Source organism: Lissotriton vulgaris, chromosome 7 (genome assembly GCF_964263255.1).
Source record: "Lissotriton vulgaris chromosome 7, aLisVul1.2, whole genome shotgun sequence".
Taxonomy (NCBI): Eukaryota; Metazoa; Chordata; class Amphibia; order Caudata; family Salamandridae; genus Lissotriton; species Lissotriton vulgaris.
In genome coordinates, this window is record NC_141695.1 from 955,802,099 (window position 1) to 955,823,235 (window position 21,137).

The following is a 21,137-nucleotide window of genomic DNA, read 5'->3' on the forward strand; positions in this document are numbered from 1 at the left end:
ACCTATTATTTTGTCATGCAAATGTAGCCAAATTCATATGGACAGGCTTTCATTTATACTGCTCCCTCAGTATTACACATGTTTTGTAGTTTCTGCAATCCTTGGGTAAAATTAAGATCCAGGTCTAATGTTGTAGTATGTCTGTCTCTTGTACATCTACAGACTATACGGCTCACACAAAGATTATGCTCCACTGATCTGGAAAGAGAACACAGAGTTGTTTGGTTGTCTTTCCTTTCATTGGTCTTTGGTTGAATGCAGATCAGATAGTCTTGTATACTTTTCTCTCTATCTTTTGTTTACAGAAATAAAGGTTTCTCTACACATATATTGTCCACATTTGTAATCTTGTTAGACAGCAAGACAAAGGGATGACCATGGCCATCTTCTCAGATTTACGTTTTTCCATAATATCTAAATGGGAATTCCTATTATTTTTTTTAACTCTTCTTTGCTGTAGGCTTTTCCTAGAATCGTTCCTAAACATTAATTTCTTACAAACTTTCTGTGATTATATTCCATATGTTTCTAACTTGAAACAATTCCTATATATCCTTAAGGTTTTCCCAAATGGTAAATTCTCTTATAAAGACTGTGGGAGGTGACCTGCAGTCACTGTGAATGCACCAAAATAAAAGTAGAGAATTACCATCAGTTGGTTTTTGGTATAATTCACTTGAGAATCTACCATCTTCCATCTTAATAGGCAAATACAAGAAAGGCATTTGCTGGCTGTCAATGTTTGGTGAGTTTTAAATGTGAATCTTTCACATCCAACAAAGAACAAATTAAATTCACTCCTTCTTGTGTCCTTGCCAGACATAATCAATGTCTGTTATGTTATGTTGATTTAAATAGCATAATAATCACCTAAGAAGGTATCTAGGTACTTGGGCAGGTGTCGGTGTGTGGTCCCAAATATGCTTATACAAAGAAACTTCGGCTTTTTGCAGAACTCGAGAAGTGAGGAGGAGGCTCTAATGTGTTGAGGGAGGTCATTCTATGTCTTGGTGTTGTAGGAGAGTGAGCAACCTCCAATTATGCTTTTGGGGATGAGAGTGAGGCAGAGTTAACGCTGGTTAAAGTGGATGTGGCTGTTTAGGTATTCTGGTCCTGTGTTGTGTAGTGTTTTGTATATGTGCTTGAGAAGTTTGAAGTGGCTGATCTTAATGACGGTCTGGTTGGTGTTCTGAGGCAACCTTTTGAAGATGTTTCTCAGCATGCCTAGGACATGGAAACAGGAGGTGTACATGGTGTTGACTTGAACCGTCATGTTGAGCTTGTTGTCAAGTATGATCCATAGACTTCTTACATTGTCTGTGAATGTCTCTGTTAGTCCTAGCTCCAACAGCCACTAGGTGGAGTTCCATAGGGAGGTCTAATTGCCAAAGACCAGTACTTCTGTCTTGTCAAAGTTGAGCTTCAGGCAGTTGGTTTGCATCCAGTCTGCTTCTATGGTGTTGTAGTGGTGAAGTTGGTTCTGGTGGTGGTTGTCTTGTCCATCAGTGAGAAGATGAGTTTGTGTCATTGGTGTATGAGATGACAGTGATGTTTTGTGATCAGATGATGTTAGCGTTCAGTGGCATGTATATGTTGAAAATTGTGGAGGTGAGGGACGATCCCTTTGGGACTCGGTACATCAGCTTCTTGATCTCCGATGTAAAGGGTGGTAGCCTGCCTTTTTGACTTCTACTTGTGAGGAAAGAACAGATCCATTTGAGAGTTGATCCGTGTATGCCAATCTTGTTATGATTTAAGTTCTGCAATTCCGCCCATGTTAAAGAATTCAGAATTAATGGAATTGCAGTTGGGGAGAGGAGTGAGTGTCGCAGGAGTGAGCGGTTGTATTCTGACTTCCCTGGGGGTGTTATAATAATAAATCCATCTAAACTTACCTGGCTGTATAATTGTTCTTTGGGAAGCTATTACTACATTTTTTTGGCTCTGATTATGCTAAATTTAGGCCTTGCCTACCATTCCAAATTTAGCACTGACGGTCATTTATTTGCCTGCTAAAAGTTGTTGAGGGGAATAAACACTTCAAGATTATACTTACAATTTAGTCATGCTTAAAAGACCACAGACTACGAATTCCAGTTTATGGATTGTATTATAGGGCCAAAAATAATTGAATGTAAACACATCTTAGAATCAGCAAATGTAGATACATAAAGATCACTACAGAGCCGAATCTACACATATAATTAAATTGGCACAGAAGGCATAATGTGACAATTTCCGGAATTAAAATACAACACAATTTTGAGGCTGAGTCCAACTCCTTATGCATTAGAAAAGGAAGCATGAACAATTTTTCACTGCACTACTCTCTCTGAGGATGGTACCTATTTCCCCTATATCAATTTCCAAAGGTGTCAGCACGTGTAGACTTCCTAATAAGTACTCATGTCAAATGGGTCAAGATAGCTTAAGGCTATGTAGCTCACTCTTAAGATGCTCCTTCTCCGAAAAATCTAGAAGTCTGATTTTTTGACCCTGCGCATAATACAAAAAGACAAAACTCAGTCCCTCCTAAATATATCACGTGTACTATATTATTGAAGGACCATATTTATTTTGATGTATGTTTTTTAACTTGTACTTTTATGGATATGTTGTTTTTATCAGAATAAAGTTCATAAATAAATAAATAAATATAACACATGACAAATTATTTTACTTGCAAGGTTCCCCAGTAGCTTTCCGTTGCTTCTTTAATTAAGCTTTTCTTGTCTCCCATTGGCCTTGAGGTTCAGATAGGCCAGGCACACAAGATATCCACCCCTCCGCTTCTCAGACTCTTCAAAGACATTCCAGTTATGTCCTTGAACTAAGACTAACGAGGTTGAATTCCTGTACCTGCGGTGGGATGAGAGCATACTGTTCTGGCACACACAAAAGATTAAAGTAATTATTTATTATAGCAACTAAGGCTTTCGAAACTTTCAACAACTTGCAGCTCTGGGCCTACAATGCAGGCAACTTAAACATACACAGTTACATTGATATGAGTATAATGTCGTCCTGTGCATTATGCGTCCAGGAATGATAGTGTCTCTCATACATATAAATTCTATTCAAAAGCGTACATTGCATTTCTATGATTAAGTTATAGAATAAATGCATTTGATAAACATAATATACTGCAAACGATAAAAACACACGTAGATACGTTTAATTATGAGTATAATGCACCAATAAAATTTAGAGTGCCTGTAAGCGCTCTATCAGCACCAAGCAGACACCCTCAATTAATTCACACCAAGAGGACTCCGTATCAGGGTAAGTTACATTGGAGGTTGCAGTTGGCAAGAATTCGTATAGTCGTCAAGAGGAATTCATTGCGGCCAGCAAGCAGTTGGATCTGATACGTCCCAGCATTATCTTTAGCTGAGCCGTCAGCTTTTTGGTCTTACAGTGAATATTTTATTGGAATTCCCATTTTCTTCCATGCGGTGCATTGCATCGTCATCATAAGCTGCAGAGATTTGCAGTTCTAGGCGCATGTGTGAAGTCATCATGTTCACAGAGGTGGATGTATTGCGACCGATGCTTATTGGAGGACATAACACGCCTGTGTGGTCATCCCACTCACAGCTGTGAGTATGATGTTTAGCCATGAGCATTATAATTATGGCCCAAGCAGCACATGCGGTGCGAGCAGCAGCTAAAGTTTTAGCTCAGTTGTATGCTTATGTTGTTGACGTTTATTGGCAGCATATTTTGCAGCATGCTGTACTCGAAACCTAAGGGGGGACCCAGGGAGAGCTAGGCGCGAGCCGGTCTCTTCCTGGGTATGTTCGCGCGAGAATCAGGGCATCAGGTGGGGACTGATTAGGGGAGGAGATATAAGGGAGGCAGGCTGGCGGTTGGGAACTGCGTGGCGGGAGGCTAGAAGGGAGGTTTTGTTTTGCGGCGCGCGTGTGTTTACCTTTTCTCTGGCTCCATGGAGGAAGCAGCGGAGGTTCGGAGGGCCGTGCAGATACTCTGCGAGGCCGGGCGTGAGGACCTGCTGCGGCCGGGTGTTCCGGCGGAGGCGTGGGTCGGAATGGCCCGCCCCCCTCGCAAGGCTTCGGAGGGTGTGTCCAGGGCAGTGACGGCGTGTTTATCCCCAGGCCCGGCGGAGGAGGAAGACGGCGAGGCGGCCATGCCGGCGGACGGGCCTATGCCTGTTTTGCCCGCCGCAGCTGTGGAGCCCCCGCCGGGTGCCCCGGGCGCCCTCCAGCAGGTATGTGCTTTACCGTTCTTCAGTGCTGGTCCACGCGGGGTGCCCGGGGGAAGGCGGGGGCGTTCTGTGGGCCGGCAGGCTCCGCGCTCAGGCGGCCTGGCCCCGGGGAAGTCTGGGAAGCCACAGGCGGGTCCTAAACCAAAGCGGGGGCGGAGCCTGGATTTGCATGGGCACACGCAGCCCCCTCCCCCTGCTGCAGAGCATGTGGACTCACTAACTCCAGTGCCCACCTTGCCGGAGGGGGTTTCCCCGTACCTCTGGTTGTATGGGCAATGTTTCCTGCTCTCCCCTGCTGCGCCGGGGCCTGGTCCTGCCCCCCCTCCAACTTTTGGCCCCCCACCACTGGGCGGTGCAGATGTTGGGCCACATACCGCCGCGCTGCCTGCATATTCTCCCACTGCGGCCCCTAAGCATGCTTCTGTTTTAGATCCAGAGGGTGCTGCACCCCGCATGCTGCACCCCCCGGCCACCAAGTCTGCGGCCTTCGGTGCGCCTGGCTCCCATTCTGCCCCCCCCACGTCCTTGGCTCCTGGTGGGATGGGTTTGGTACACAGGGGGGCGCCCCCGGTTCCTGGGCAAGCTCTGTTCCCGGTCCCTAGGGGTCGGCCAGGTGGCTTTCAGGGCGGTCCTGCGACTGGGTCGGGTGGTGTCAATGGTCTGGCGTCGCTGGGTCGTCCATCAGGGGGTGATTGCGATCCCGCTTTAGGGGAGGATGGTTTTGCGAACTCTTCCTTGTCTGGCTTGAGCGGCCGCAGTTTTCAATCTGCGCCTCCAGCTGGGCGGCGGTTGGCTGTTTCTACGGGCCCGGGAACTGTCCACACGGCTGTTTCCAGTGGTGGGCTTACAGGGGAGTTATCTGGAGCGGATATCTCTTCTACAGCTTTCAGTGCACACAGCTTTCAGAACATTGACTGGCAGTTTTATGATGGGGGTATTGGTGATGGGGCTATGCCCAGTGGCAGTGCGCAAGTTGCATTTTCTGACGAAGCTTTCTGTGGGAATTTTCATGATGATGATTTGGAAGAAGGGGAATTGAGAGACAAAGATGTGGGGCTTTTGGCAGCACGGGCCCAGGGGGGTGGGTTGGGGCAACCCACTGTTTTTCGTGTTTTGCAGGCGTCTAGTGCAGACCATGCAGCAGTACGAGGGGCAGTGAGGTCTGGACCTTCTCAAGGGGATCGTGTGGCTGTTCAACCACAGTCGGAGCAGTTGCCAAGAGGTAAGGATGGGTGGTGGTCTGTGTGGCAACCCAGGGAGAGTCTTCCGGTTAAGAGTACAAGATCTATTGGTACGGGTGATGGGGTTGTTGTTGAGCGAGTCGCTCTGGCACCGAGGCTTGAGAGGCCGGTGATTTCGAATGTTTCTAATGTGCAAGTTGCAAAGGATGTTTCTACGGCAGGGGCTGGGGGGGTGGCTGCCACACGGGTTACGGAGGATAGTATCCTACCTAAGAAACTGCCTTATTCTGGGGTGGGGATGCCTTTGGGGTCCCATTTGTCTGACAAAACAAAGAATCTCATATGGTCTGGTGCATTTGTGGATGTTTTTCGGCTTCTACATAGAGATGTCCAAGCTAAAGAAGGGTCGAAGGAGGAGGAATTAGAATTGGCTCGGAGGCCTCGTGTTCCGAAGTCGATAGAGAATTGGACTTCGGCCTTTCTTATATATGCCAGCGTTTATTGCCAACGTCATCCGGACAAGGCGATAGACATGTTTAAATATGCCGATGTCATTCGCAAAGCTCACAGTTACTTTGGAGGCTTTGCCTGGTTGTCCTATGATGACGAATTCAGGGCGCGCATGAGCGCTTTTCCTGAGCGTTCGTGGGGTGAGGTTGATTCCGAATTATGGCTACAGTGGATGGCATCGGCTCACCCGCCTGCTACGACCCACACGGCTAGCGGGCAGCCAGTGTATTATCGGCCCTTTCCAGCTCGCCCCGCTCAGTCTGGGGCGGGGGTTTGGGGCAGAGGTCAATCATCCTCCTCTGGCACATGCTTCTGGATCTCTGGTTGGTGGATTATCCTGATTTTGAGGCTGCTAAGATTTTGTCTTGGGGTTTCAGAATTGGGTTTCGGATTGGGTATCAGGGACCCAGGGTGGGTAGGTGGTCTGACAATTTGAAGTCTGCGAAAGAGAGTCCCCATGTTGTGCGGAAAAAGCTGGATGCCGAGCTTGCAGCGGGTCGGATTGCTGGTCCTTTCTTGAATTGTCCTCTTCCTGACTTGATCGTATCGCCTCTGGGTGTGGTACCCAAGAAGGCGGAGGGGGAGTTTCGCCTTATTCATCACCTGTCATGGCCCGAGGGTGCATCCATTAACGATTTTATTGATCCAGCTGACTCAACTGTCAATTATGCTTCAGTGGACGATGCCTTACGGCTCGTGCGCACGGCTGGTGTTGGGGCTTTGCTGGCAAAGAGCGACATTCAGTCGGCTTTCCGGCTATTGCCCATCCATCCTTGGGATTTCAGTCTTCTGGGAATGCATTTTGATGGTAGTTTCTACGTTGATAGGGTGTTGCCCATGGGCTGTTCAGTGTCATGCTCCCTTTTTGAGACATTCAGTACATTTCTGCAGTGGCGCTTCACTTTTGTCAGTGGCCACGTCCTGGTCTGTCATTACCTTGATGATTTTCTTTTCATTGGTGAGGGTCACTCTGGGCAGTGTCAGTCGGCTTTGACCATCTTTCAGGCTCTGGCGGAGGAATTGGGCGTTCCATTGGCGCCGGATAAGACAGAAGGTCCCTGTACATCCCTGACTTTCTTAGGGATTGAAATTGATACCTTGTCTATGGTGGCGAGATTGCCCGAGGCTAAAGTGAGGGAAATGTCTGCCTTCATACATATGGTGTTGGGGGAGCGGAAAGTTGTTTTGAGGACCGTCCAGAAGCTTTTGGGGTACCTCAATTTTGCTTGCCGTGTTGTTCGGGCGGGCAGGACGTTCTGTAGGCGTCTGGGTCTTTCAATGTCCGGCGCAAGCCTTCCCCGTCATCGGGTGCGCATTACCATCGCTGTGCGTGCCGATTTGACTGTCTGGCTTCGTTTCCTGCAGGGTTCAATGGCGTGTCCTTGTTTTTTGCGGATGAGGACATGGTGTGGCAAGTCCAGTTGTTCACCGATGCGTCGGGAGCTCACGGATTGGGTGTATTTTGGGAAGGTCGATGGTGCGCGGCCGGCTGGCCGGTGCACTGGAAGGAACAGGGTCGCAGCATAGCGTTTCTGGAGCTCTTCCCGCTGCTGGTTGCTTTGTATCTCTGGGGGGAGGAGTTTCAGAATCGCTCCGTCTTGTTCCATGTGGACAATTTGGCAGTAGTCCACCTTGTCAATCACCAAAAGGCTCGTGACTTGCGTGTTTTGCGGCTCCTGCGAGCATTCATGCTGCGGTGTCTGCAATTAAATATTGTCTTTAAAGCACGGCATGTTCCTGGTACTTCTAATTGCATCGCTGACTCTTTGTCTCGCTTTCAGTGGTCCGAATTCCGCAAATTGGCTCCTGGGGCGGACCTGGAACCAACGGCGATCCCACAGTACGTATGGGACCTGGGGGATTGAGGGTACACCAATTGGTCGAAAATTCAGTGGCTGACTCCACAAGGCGGGGTTATGTGAAGGCCTGGCATGAGTTTCTGCAGTTTGGTAAGGATTTGACGGGGCCAATCAGGGCCGGGTTGTCAGATGAACAATGCATCTTACAGTTTGTTTGGCGGACAAGGGCCTATCGCCCACAACCATTTCTGGCAAGTTGGCTGGGGTTTCTTTTTATGGGCAGCTTTGGTGGGGGAGGGATCCTGTTGGGGGGGTGTTGGTTCGTAAAGTGTTGAAAGGTTTGTCTAGGCTTCGGGCTGGTGGTCAGCAGCTCCGGCAGCCGGTGACTTTTGAGTTGCTCCAGTTGCTGTTGCCGGAATTGGAGGTGTGTTGTCATGATGCTTTTGAGTGTGCCAAATTTCGTTTGTGTTTTGTCTGGTTGTTCTTTGGGGCATTTCGGGCATCAGAGTTGCTGGGGTTGCGGGGTAGGGTAGGTATGACCAGCAGTGAGGTGGTGTTGGAAAGTGACAGAGTGCGGCTGTGGCTGCGGGCGTCCAAAACAGACCTGATGGGGAGGGGTAAGTGGGTGTTCCTTGGCAGGAGTGGTGTCTCTGCATGTTGCCCGGTTGAAGAATGGGAAGTTTTTGTGTCCTCCCAACATTTTCTCCAGGGGCCCATTTTTTGTCATGCTGATGGTAGTCCCATAGTTGCATCTCAATTGTTGGCTGTATTACGCAAGGTTTTGTTGCGCCTGGGGAGGGATCCTGTTCAATTTGGTACCCATTCATTCAGAATTGGTGCGGCGACGGAGGCCGCTAGGTTGGGGTGGGACTGGTCACAAATTCGTCGCATTGGACGTTGGCGTTCCAAGTGCTGTGAAAAATATGGGAGAAAATAGTACATTTTTGCTTGTCTAACATTTCTTTTTCTCCTAGGTCCTTGGCCCTCAGTCGCCGGATCCAAAAGGAGGGTGTGGATACTGGGGCACTCTTTTGTTAAACGGGCAGCTTTAGCCGCTGCCAGTCAGCTTTGCGGGAGATCACTTGGTTTAAACAGCATGACGCACGAAGTTTTCTGGCATGGAACGGGGGGCATGCGCTGGGGTGGGCTTTTTCCCACCTTGGCTGCTTTGGTTTCACAGTGTTTGGGGGGCCCTCCGGATCTCCTGGTACTGCATTTGGGCGAAAATGACTTCGTTTCACTCTCTGGTTTGACTTTGTTGAAATTAATGAAGCAAGACCTGGAAATCATCAAGACCACATGGGTGAGCACCATGCTGATATGGACTGAGTTTGTGCCTCGTTTGCAATGGCGTGGGGCGAGGAACCATTCCGCCCTGGAAAAGGCTCGACGGAAAGTTAATAGAACAATGCGACTTTTTTGTCACCATTTGGGTATCTACAGTTTGGATCATTACCATTTAAAGGTCTCTGAACATCATTTATTCTGTGAGGATGGTGTACATCTGTCTTCTTTGGGCATTTCTTTTTACCTTCTGGAACTCAGGGATTTGATTAGCAAAGTTCTTCAAGTGCAGTTGTGGTGTGCTCCTTCCTTTCCATTTTTAGGTGGGGCAGGAAAACGCTAAAGGTTTTCCTGGGTGGCGGGTTTTTGCTAGTGGGATGGGCAGCCTGGAGCGGGTTGGCCATCCTGAAGGATAGCTCGTTGGGTAGTACTAGGGGTAGTAGGCAAGAGTTAGTTCGGGGTTTTGGGATTTAGGTTTCGTAGGCTCACTGTAGAGTTGAATTATGGTAAATAAATAAATAATGAATGTGTTCACGAAATTTATGATGCACCTGTCTTAAAATAAAGTGGCCTTTCTTGCTCCTAAAGAGGTGTGGACAGTGATTTCTTGCGCGAGGGGGGACCCAGGGAGAGCTAGGCGCGAGCCGGTCTCTTCCTGGGTATGTTCGCGCGAGAATCAGGGCATCAGGTGGGGACTGATTAGGGGAGGAGATATAAGGGAGGCAGGCTGGCGGTTGGGAACTGCGTGGCGGGAGGCTAGAAGGGAGGTTTTGTTTTGCCCCACCCACCCTCCCTCTTTTTTATTTTATTTTTTGGGTTTTTATTTTGCGGTGCTCTAGGTGCTGCTTTGTTTTGTAGGTTTGCCACTGTTAGGACAGGTGTCTTTGTTCTTTTAGGAGGCGGGTTTTTGCTAGTGGGGTGGGCAGCCTGGAGCGGGTTGGCCATCCTGAAGGGTAGCTCGTTGGGTAGTACTAGGGGTAGTAGGCAAGAGTTAGTTCGGGGTTTTGGGATTTAGGTTTCGTAGGCTCACTGTAGAGTTGAATTATGGTAAATAAATAAATAATGAATGTGTTCACGAAATTTTTGATGCACCTGTCTTAAAATAAAGTGGCCTTTCTTGCTCCTAAAGAGGTGTGGACAGTGATTTCTTGTGCGAGTGTTCTTTCTTCAAGTTAATGGTTCCACATATTTCACGGTGATATCCATGCCTTTAAAGTTGGCATTTTTAAAAGAAGTTTGTGCAGTCAAGTTACAGTGATGTGCTCATCTATTCAAAGGAATACATCAGCATTATTTGAAAGCAAGGAGTTCAGAAGTACATTTTGTGCACACTAGATAAAGTGATGCGCACACCTATTCAAGTGAATACTACAACTAATACTTATCTGGCATTTGTTAATATATGAAGTAAAGAAAAAAAAACATGCGTATAAATTTCCACGATGATGCGTTTACCTTTTAGGGTGTTATTTGGAGCATATTTGCACTTGATTTGTGCAGCATAATTATATTTGGTAGTCTTTTGGTTTTTTTTCCGGTTTTTTTAGAGTCATTTTAGGTATATACAATATGACTCATATTCTGGCTCTCCACAACCATGATTGGCTGTTCCAGGTGACCTTACACAGCCGTGGGAAGACTGTATTGATTCGTTTCAAGATTTACATGCTGGCTGCAGGAAATGAAAGGATGGCTGATGAGAGGAAAGAAGCTAGTTTGTTACATTCATTAGGTGAAGAAGATTTGAGGTTTTATCGTACTTTACTGAATATTCCCGCTCAAGAAGGTCATAATGTTCTTTTGTATGCAAAAACTATAAAACAACTGGATTTATATTTTGGCAACAAAACTAATGTTATCCTGGATCGTTATACGTTTTTCTCTCGTGTTCAAAAGAATGAGGAAAGTACTGACTCATTTGTAACTGCTTTGCAAGCCCTGATTGTGAGTTGTGATTTTACAGGAAATCATTGATTAGTACATTTGCGCCCAGTTAATGATGCAGACCTCTAATGTTGCTATTCAAAATTAGTTATGGAGTGCTCGTAATCCTTCATTATGATTTTGCCAGAGGTGAAGAATTGACTAACAAACGTGTTAAAGTAGTGAAAGAGGATAAAGTCAAGGAGAACTGTAGTCAGTCAAATATTAAGATAAATGCTATTAAGAGTAAATCCAGAAATTTTAAATCATCTAGTGAGAAAGTTGACAGATTTCAAAAATCTGAAAAATCCAAAGGGAGACATTGGGTGCACATAAAAGTGCATGTATGAGATGCAGTAATGTAAATTATTGAGCAGATGATAAATCATGCCCTGCAAGAAATGTGCTTTGTTTACATTTCAAGAAAATGGGCGATTGCGCTAGTGTATGTAAAGGGTCAGGGTACAGGTATGTACTGATACCATGTGTTGTGTAAAAAGGTGCAGTGTAGTGCATGTAGGATATTACTGTTCGGTTCGGTGTCATTGTAGGTGATATGGGAGAGTTTCCTACACAAGTCCTGTGTTAGTTTCCGGGTGGACTCCATTACACCGGGCAGTCCTTTAGTTATAAATAGATTAGGCTTTGGGGGAGCTGGCGTAGAGCCTCTACGTGTAGCTCCACGGAGTTTGAAAAAACTCAGTGGAGCTCCACTCCGCTCACTCCTTGCTCCCTCCCCACTCACAAATGCTTTAAAAAGATATAAAGAAGGCACTTACCTGTGTTTCTGCTGCATACCCTGCCTGACCGCTCTCTTTCCTGCTCATCTCGCATCCTCAACATTCTTCTTCATAAAAAAAACACTACGTTGTAAGTCTTGCATGTGAGCAGTCACAAGACGTACAACATAGTGTTTTTTTTCGATTAACAACAAGGACGTGAGAGGAGGAGTAGGAAGGAGAGCGCCCAGGCAGGGGAGGCGGCAGAAAAACAGTAAGTGCCTTCTTTATATCTTTTTAAAGCAGTTGGGAGGGAGAGGGAGCGGCTAGCTCTGCTTCGCCATGGAGGCAAATTTTTTGCCTACTCCACATTCGCTACGGAGAGCGAAGTTGGCAAATCTCTGCAAACTCCACTGGCGGAGCAGAGTTACCCACCCAGGGTTAGAATAGATGCGGCAACACCTATAGGAAACAGAGGGTACATAAAAATGCAACCAAACATAACTTATTGAACATTGCATGTTGTGGGATGAATCTAAAGGAGGTGTCTGTGATCCTCTGCAAATGGGGAGTTCCTTTGTTTCAAAAATATCGAGACAAAAAGTTCACGGTAGAGTCTGTAGTTCACAATTTGCCCAATGTAGATCTTGTGGGTTTTCTGAAGTGGCCAATGAAAATGGTAGTACACTTTGACATTCGATTACTGACCTGTTATATAAGAGCTACATTCATGGGTTAGTTAAAAAACTGTGCATTATTGCACATGGTGTCGTCAATTATTTTTTTTGGGTTGCTGTGCACTTCTTTAGGGGTGTGTTCTTCACACTCCAGTCGCACAATTTTAGTGGAGCACTGGAAGGTGGCCCTAATAAGAGTATCTATTTTTGATGGTTTACGTTAAAGAGCGGATAGCGTATCAGTTTAATATGAGGGGTTGTTCTCTCCCCTCTCTGAACATAACTGGGTGTTAGACTGGTGCAGTATTTTTTAACGAGGGGATTTTGTGAATATTTGGGTAGTATCAATTTTAGCTAGAGTTCAAGGGGGCGTTGCCAGCCCTTCTCCCCTAGTGTGTGCATCCGGGTACACTATAGTTGCAGGTGGTGTCTTTTGCCCTGCACATGCATGGGATGATGCGTAAGGAGGGGGCGTGTCACTATTTGAGTGCTGTTGGTGGTTGCAACGTGCCCTGGGATCACATGTGTACCCCCTAGACATTGGCATGCAGCATGCAATGTGGCCCTTATGGTGCCAGGTGTTTTGGCTACGCCCTTATTCAAGAGACTTCCTTTTCAGCTGATTTGGGCTTTTTTTTGGTTTTTCGGGTGCCTCCCTAGATCTGACGTGATCTGTTGTCTCATTGTTCATAAAACAGAGGTGGCCGAAAAGCTGTTTCATGGCCACTGTGTACCCCTGTTTGTGTCATTTGGCATTATTTGGGATTAAGCTAACTGATTTCTCCAGATGGTAAATGTAAAGCCATGTGTTTTGGCTGATTGCTATGCCTGATATAGGGTGTGTACATTTTGCGTTCTACTCTTGCTCGGATCTGTAGCGGACTTTGTGGACCCCCTTCCTTCAGGCTCCCCCTCTACTTCTGATCATGTCTTCCTATTGTGTTTGGATCTGCAGTTCCTGGCTTGTGGCTAGGGACCGTTAACTAGTGGACATGCTTCTGTGTCTTTTTGGAGGGGTATGGAATTGTAACCAGACTGTGGAAATTTGATAAACTCGAGAGGAAAGGAAACATGATTAGGATCACAAGGACGCAAAGAGTCTGGAGTTGCGGCTTCATGCTCCTGCCAAAATCCTGCCAGATGATGATGATCTTGGACTATACCAAGCTTTGGGACAACTGGCTACTCTGGTGTACCTGCCTACTAACTCATTGTCATTGCGAATGCTTTGTAACATAAATGGGGGATATGATTCGGGAGTTTTAACTTACTGAACATTTGGATTCTGCATCTGTGTGAAAACACTATCTCCTCAGACGGTTACTACTTCCTGTTGTGGTGGGTCCCTGTTGGACTGGGTTCCCTGTCTGTTATTGATTTGCCACATTTTTGTCCAGCTATATGATCCCTGTCGTGGTGGTGCAGTGGTTGACTGACCTTCCTGTGTAGAGTGCATTTGAGTTTCCCATGGCTTGATTATGTAGTGGAGATTGTGTTGGGACTGGCCTTGGCTCATTGACCTCTGCTCGTGGTATGCATTGTGTTGGCACCTGTCTGCCTTATGCTCCATTATGAGGCAACAGTAACATTTCCTAGGGCCTAGTTGTTGCCAGCCTCCCTAGTTCCTGCCTCTATAGCTATGTTGTAATCCTCTGGGGTTTTGTGGTGGAGCCCCCTTTAAGACTGGTGCTATTTGAATGCTCACGATTAAACACTCCCCTCAAGCTGTGTTTCTCTAGGCTTGCTCTGGTTTGGGAGTCTTCCTAGTAGATCGCTGAGATGGGGTGAGTGGGCCTGCCCCCCATCTCACGCTCAGCTCTGCTCCCCATGATGTTGGTGGAAACACTTTCTTGTGATGGTTATCTGTCGACTTTACGGGCTGTATCTTCTGTGATAGCAACTTGTTTAGATACCCCATTCGGCTGCAGAAAGGGATCTTCAGGCATTGAGAATGCATCACATAGTGCCAGTCAGTCTCATCTGCACAACTTTCGTGTGCATAGGGGCTAAGGTGGCAGCGGAGGCTGGATTTTGTGGTCCTAGAGGCAGGTATCCTCTGATTAATACTGCATTGCCCCTGTGTACATTAGTCCTGCTCCTAGCCTCACTCCAGGGGAACCAGCGGGCCAGTGCATGGCGCAGTCCCTACTCTCTTCCTCCTTTTATACCATATTGGCTATCAAGGTCCTTGTCTTTTTAGCTGTCTAAATTAGAAGGCGGTGTGTGCAACATGTTCACAGCCAAGCTAGTTCGCATAGCTCAAACAAATGAGCCATATATTCTAAGACTGCCTCAGTGAAAGGGGTCTGATTGGTGTGGATTTTCCTCACCTTTGTGCGTAGGATGTGGGAGTGTTTTAATGGTCCTGGCTCTAAAGAAAGAGATCCAGGGGAGGAGCAGGCTATTGCCCCATCATTGGCAAACTGGATGGACATTTGTAGCTTGGGCATCAGGTCTTGCCCTAGTATGTTAGTTGGGATGAGGGAAGGTACAATAACTGTTCCCTCATACTTTTACACTTACCTCTAGCTCGAGAGGTTTCATGAAAGGGATCCTGTTCACCATATGCAAGATCCCTTCTATAACTGCAGTGTTGTTTGATAAGGGGACTGTCTCTTCCCTTAGGCATGACCATGTCACCCCCATGTCTATCAGGAAACTCTATGGTGTATTGTTCACAAGTACCATTCTTTCTCTGATCGGCCCAGCGTGGATAGTAGGGTGTGTATGTTTTGTGTGCCTCTTCTGCTATGGGCATCCATTCCTGATTTTTCCTTGTTGGTTACCTGAGCTAACCCAGCTAACCCTGCAGCCTCATTCTTGCCATTGGGTCCCTGGGGATTGAGACCATCTTCCTCACCCAGCTAGTTGTATCACTGTCCAGAACTGCTGGGCGTTGCCCTGTCACTCAAGCATGTTTGCTTGAACCAGTAGGAGTGCATGTTTGCTGTTCTGGTGAAGTTCAGTTGGCTCAAAGCAACATGTAGGGGGACAAACTTTGAGGAGTCCTTGCGCTGGACTGGGGAGGCACTAGGATTTCCTGGGCCTGTGGTCCTGTCAGACTCTCATGCCTGAGACTAAGAGTGTGTTGTTCGGTATGAGACTCTCTGGGTCCTTCATCACGTGGGTTGGTGTATCCTAGTGAGGGGAGAGCAAGCATCGGGGAGAGCATCTCTATTCCTGCACATGGTGGGGGAAGTGTGGATGGCTTACTTGTTGTCTGTGGGATAGGATTATCAATCTGGTCCTTCTCAAAAATGGCCCATAGTTCTAATAGTGCCTCTTTCCTGTCCTTCTTCTGTCCTGCATATTTGGTTCAAATGTGTGTTCTTAAATGTTTTATTGCAATAGTGTCAAAAGTCCCCGCCTTTAGCCAAGAAAATGCCTGTGCCTTAGTGTTTGCGTACCTATCTTGGCAACACTTGTTACATTTTTAGCCTATGTGGGAAACTTGGTTTGCATTTGTTTTGGTGGCGACTCAAAGATGAGTTGGGTAATTTTAGAGGACAGATGCACCCTAGTTTCTGTTATTTAGGGAATCATTTGAGTTGCTCTAATTGTGGGGAAATATATATATATACGCGGGGGTACGGATTCTAACTACTTACTATGAGCTCTGTACTATCTACAGATGCATCAACATGAATATTACACAAACAAAAATGACAATGCATATGAAGGGTCGCACACTAAAAGGAAGTGCAACTGTTAAGCAAGCAATATGAAATTTGGCATCAAATAACAAAATTTGGCATAAAATAAAGAATGTTTGCTTTGGCATCAAATAACAATTGTGAGAAATAACAGCACCTTCCTATACCACGCTACATTATGGACTGAGTACAACATTTAAAACAAAACACAGTTGTATTAATTACCAGTACCACAACATCAAATATACCTTGCATCAATTTCAAACTATAATAAGACATAAATGACAGAGAAAAATTATGACTTTTTGTCACAAATACCTTTGCCCGCTCCTAGCGCATGCTAGACTGTGACCAGGGGAATCTTTGAGAGGTGCACTGGACTAAGTGAGTCAGATAGTCTACCAATATCAGCTTCAGGACAAAGAAAAGAAAAATGTTTGCTGAGAGAAGGAATAATTCAAGAAACCTCAGGCCCCTGTTGGCCAAAGACAAGCTGCACCTAATCTCCCAGATCCAAATAGTTTTCCTTAATGTCCAAACAGCACCCAGTAACACACCTAGTGGCCAAACTTACCATATGTGTCAAGCTCAGCGGTCCAAGCCAACAAAACCTCTCTCTTCTTTCAGATACCAACAGTGTTAACCGCATGCGCGCTAGCGGAATTCCGCTCCTGCGCTGAGATTTTTAAAAACGCATGTTACGTGACGAGCTGGGCTCGTCATCAGCGTGCGAGGAGGCTACGCCATGACGAGCCCAGCTCGTCATCAGCGTGGAAGGGGTTAAGAAAATGGTAGCACTGAGAAAATCTTTTAGACAAAAAAATAAGATTGAGAGGTTGGCCCTATATCAAACCGCAGATCTGTGTGTGCCACCTGTGTCTCGCCCAGTGGTCCAAGCGGTGAGGCCTCAACCCTGTATCACATCCAGGGGACAAGTGTTTCTTCTGTGTCATGCCAAGTGGTCCAAGCGACAAACAATATTCACCTTTCCTAGCGTGCTGACTATTGAAAAAAAGGTGACCTCCACGGGAACGCCTCTGATGCTGCCTTAAGACTACTTAGTTTGGACACATTCATTGGGTAATATACCAGAGTTCTGTCAGTGGCAGGGCACTCAGGTTACATTTTTGGACTTATTCCTAGTTTGCCATATGCCAAATGCTGGGACTAAGGATCTGATGTAGTCTCTTACCCACTGTGATGGTGGCTTCAAGACAGACCTCTGACCCGCAGATCTAGCAGAACTTCCAATCAATTGCGGTGTCTGCTCACCTTCCTTGATGCACAAATATGAATCTGCCAGGGTGGGGTCCCTGCCTTTGGCTGCAGTTCGGTCTCATTCCTATCTGGCTCACCAAAATGTTGCTTGAATATGAATTTACCTAAAAAAACAAGAGGCATTTGGCAAAGCAGGAACAGTTTGTTTAATTAAATGCTTCGTCCCGGAGTACAGGGACAGTAAAAGCAGGTCTGAGGACTGTTCCAATTTACAGTCAATCTGAGCAAGGTTTTATACATTTCTTTGGGCATCATAAAGTTTTTCCATGTATCCTTTTTTGGTAAGAGAATTCGGCCCTTGTCTTTGGAGTCATAAATAAGGTCCCTGATAACAAATGCAGGTGGGCCTCTACCTTGCGCGGACACAGTGAGGGCCAGTGGGTAATGTATACAGATATCCAGCATGTGGGGCGCGTGATCACTGTGTGTACTGTGTGTCCTGTGTCCTGATAGGCTATGTGTACCTAACTTCATATATCATCTGACTTTATGGTGTTTTGGGGAATGAGCGCACCTCTTTAGCCATGTGTGCTTTATTGGGGCCAATCGCCCTGGAGCATTGTGGTGTCACTGCACATATCTGTAGGATTGACGGGTGTTTCTTGTTCACACGTTTGTCTTCCTAATAAGTGCCACCCACCTGTGAACTGTCAATCAGTAACCTCAGGCCTGGGTCTCTGAGCCTTACTGCCCACCTATTTTTGAGTCGGGTTTGAAGGGGCGCTCATGACAGGTTCATTTGATAATAGAGATGCAATTTTGTTCTTACATATGTATGTATCATTATTAACATTATTAACATGGACATTGACTTTACCAATCTTAACAAAACAACTGGTGTGAGATAAAAAAAAAAAAAATTATCAATGTAACTATCCTCCTATGCATACAAGGCTTTTTCACCAGCCCCAAGAAGGTCATTATCTTCCAATAACGTGGGGAAATTAATTAGGGTTAGCAGATGATTATGTCATTAAGACACAATGCTCCAGGTATAAACTGCTTTACAACAACCTGATGTGTTATGGAAGTTTCAACCTTGGTGCGTGTCATGGGAGACAAAGTACTTTGGAGCCATTTTTAAACAATTGCATAAGGAAAACCCAAGTCTGGGATATTTCGCCCAACGGACCGTGCAGTCGAAGAAACCTGCACAAACGATAGCCTCACTCCACATATCTCAAGTTATTCCCTCTCAGTTGGGAGCAGTTAATCCAGCCTTCAATGTATTTATTTTTGATTTATGGGCTTGTGGTACCATTATTGTCAGTATAAATTAATGATGCTCATAAAGGGCGCATAAAAGGGCGGTTCTGGGAAGCAGCGCTGCTCTCAGCTGACATTGGAGGACTTTGCTTTTTAGCACCGCATGCATTACAATTACATGGAATCTGAGGGTGTGCCAGGGTGGACCCCCGGCTGAGAGTCAGGAGGTCAGTCAGTTAATTCTTTTCACCTGCATCACGCTGGCAGTTGTTTTGCTGCTATCATTATCAATTAAAATTCAGGACTGTCAGAGCCTCTCTCAGCTGCCATGAGACAATCTGAGATCTTTGCACCTCACGCACGTTTAAGAATAATTTTAGAGACAACAGGGGTGTCCACGGGTGGGGATGGAACTAGAGTGAAATTATCGTGAATATTGATCTCATTTTAAAGAAATGACAAAAAGATAAGAATAGTGGCGTCGAACAGTGACGCCAAACTGTGAAGTTAAAGAGGACTAGCAGCCAGGAGGGGTGGGAGGAGTATTTTCATCCTGAAGTGCTCAGGTCTGACAGACACGGTGACCCAAAACGTCAACAGATTTGTGTTTCCGGCTCATGGCGTTATTGACAGAGCTGAAAATTACCAATAGCTGCTGCATACAGCACATAAAACATGCGATCTTTTCCACAATCATTTCTATAAGCGCCACGCCATGTCATGAGCAGAATGTCCGACGGACCGATGCTAATTCCGCGCCAAACCCGTCAAAGTGGATTTTGCTTTTTTAATCTCTAATAATGCCTGATTCAATTATTGTCACTGCTCTGTAAACAAGCTGCCGCCCTCTGACACTAATTCCACAGGCTGGGCCAATCAGAGGAAAAATCAAAGACCGAAAAAGGGGTTGGGGCCTTAGGGGCAGACAGGGAGCAGAGCAGGAGAGAGCGTGAGGTACTCAAAGAGAGGACATACCGAGCGAGAGAGAGAGAAAACCGCGAGAAGGGAGTAGAGGAATTAGTGACAGAGAAAGAAACTGACAGAAAGAGGAAATGTACCAGGGAAGGAGAGACACGCACACACGTGGATTTATAAGGGAAGAGAGGAAGCCTTAGAAAGAAACATACCGAGAAGCGGCATACAGCTAAATACGAGAGACAGGCACCAGAAGGATTGGAGACACATCGAAACAAAGGCTGAGGGAGCAAGACAGAAGTGAGTTTTAGGGTGATGTGGTTAGGAAAGAATTAGTGTGAGTGGGACAGACCGGAGACAGAAAAACTGTGCCTGGCTCATCCCAAACTAAATTCAGTCCACTTAAAAACGAAAAAGAGAGCAATCGGGGTTGAAACTTGCCAGTCTGAATCTATTACCAGATTTGTTTTGTCACTAAGTTCTTGTTCCAGACATGGCATTGCGGTTCCTTTCCTGGATCTTTGTTTTCATGGGGTAAGTATGCACTTTAATTTCTCTTGACAGATTCCTCAGTATCTTAATGAGTCTGTAAAAGAGTAACGAAAATGCGAATTAAGAAAAAAGTAACGTGAACCTGCAATATTACTGTGTTTTGCAGTGTGGTGTGGGCCTGTGGAAGATGGCAGGCTGAAGCTGGGGTCCACTCTCTGAACATCACCCGCATCTTGGACAGGCTGCTGGACGGCTATGACAACCGCCTGAGACCAGGGATTGGAGGTAAACTGATCGATTACTCTGAATGTGCATGGGCGGATTACCTTACCAGCAATTATCCAGACACCCTTGACTATGGGGAAGTTTATCCTATGTGATAGATTTCATTATATATGCTGAAACTGTGTTGCACATTACCGTGTGGCATGGAAAGAGCGGGGCATTAAGAATATTTTTCTTTTTTTATTTCACAATGTTTTTTTATTGAGAGAGATTGGCAAGGATATGCACAGTACATACAAGAGCAGGTAAAGTTCGTGGTACAAGTACAAATAAAATCGAGCAAGCGATGAAATAACATAGGAGGGGGGGAAGAAAATAAGTAAATAAATAAAAGTGACAATTAGGCATCATAACAGTACAACACGATAGGCTTATTACAGCATGTAATTATATCAGACTTACAGCACAGTAGGTTGAATCATGTCCATCCTTTAACACATTGAGAAGATGATTGGGAAAGCAGAATTTAGACATTTCACGGGGGTTTGAAGAGATCAAAGTGAGAATCAAGTGAGGTCCATAGTTTCCTATGTTGTGGTCGCCATGGGTTAGAAGCAAGGGTGATGTTATCGGCACCCCTGAGATTAGAAACCCAGTTGAGCCAGTGGGGGAAGGAGGCTTTGGCTGTGTTTTTCCAGTTGGTCGTTATGATTTTAACCGCCGCTGTCAGTAGGAGATCAAGTAGGGCTTTGTCATTTTCATCTAAAGTGACAGCTTTGGAGGAACCCATAACTATAGAAGCAAATTCTCTCTGGGGAGAGAAATGTGTAGGGCTTTGTTAATAAATTCAAATATTCTGTCCCAGTAGGTGGTAACCCGGGGGCATTTAAATATTAGGTGTTCAAGGTCTCCTCCCGATTCCAAGCAGTTCCAGCAGGAGTCAGTATCCTTGATATTGTGAAGGAAGAGTCTTCTAGGGGTCCAAAAGGCTTTGTGTAGGAGCCAGAATTTAGTTTGGGACAGAGTCGGACTAATTTTGTGTCTTGTGGT

The 21,137-nt window shown here is 46.0% G+C and overlaps 1 protein-coding gene across 1 annotated transcript in view; it reads left to right on the forward strand.

The window, feature by feature from the left end:
* Window positions 1-19,772: 19,772 nt before the first annotated feature.
* GABRA6 (gamma-aminobutyric acid type A receptor subunit alpha6) overlaps window positions 19,773-21,137 on the forward strand; it is a 267,861-nt gene continuing 266,496 nt past the window's right edge. The window contains exons 1-2 of the mRNA XM_086928835.1: window positions 19,773-19,904; window positions 20,029-20,147. Of these exons, the coding sequence (XP_086784961.1) occupies window positions 19,864-19,904; window positions 20,029-20,147 (160 nt within the window). The 5' untranslated portion in view covers window positions 19,773-19,863. The remainder of the gene's footprint in view (window positions 19,905-20,028; window positions 20,148-21,137) is intronic.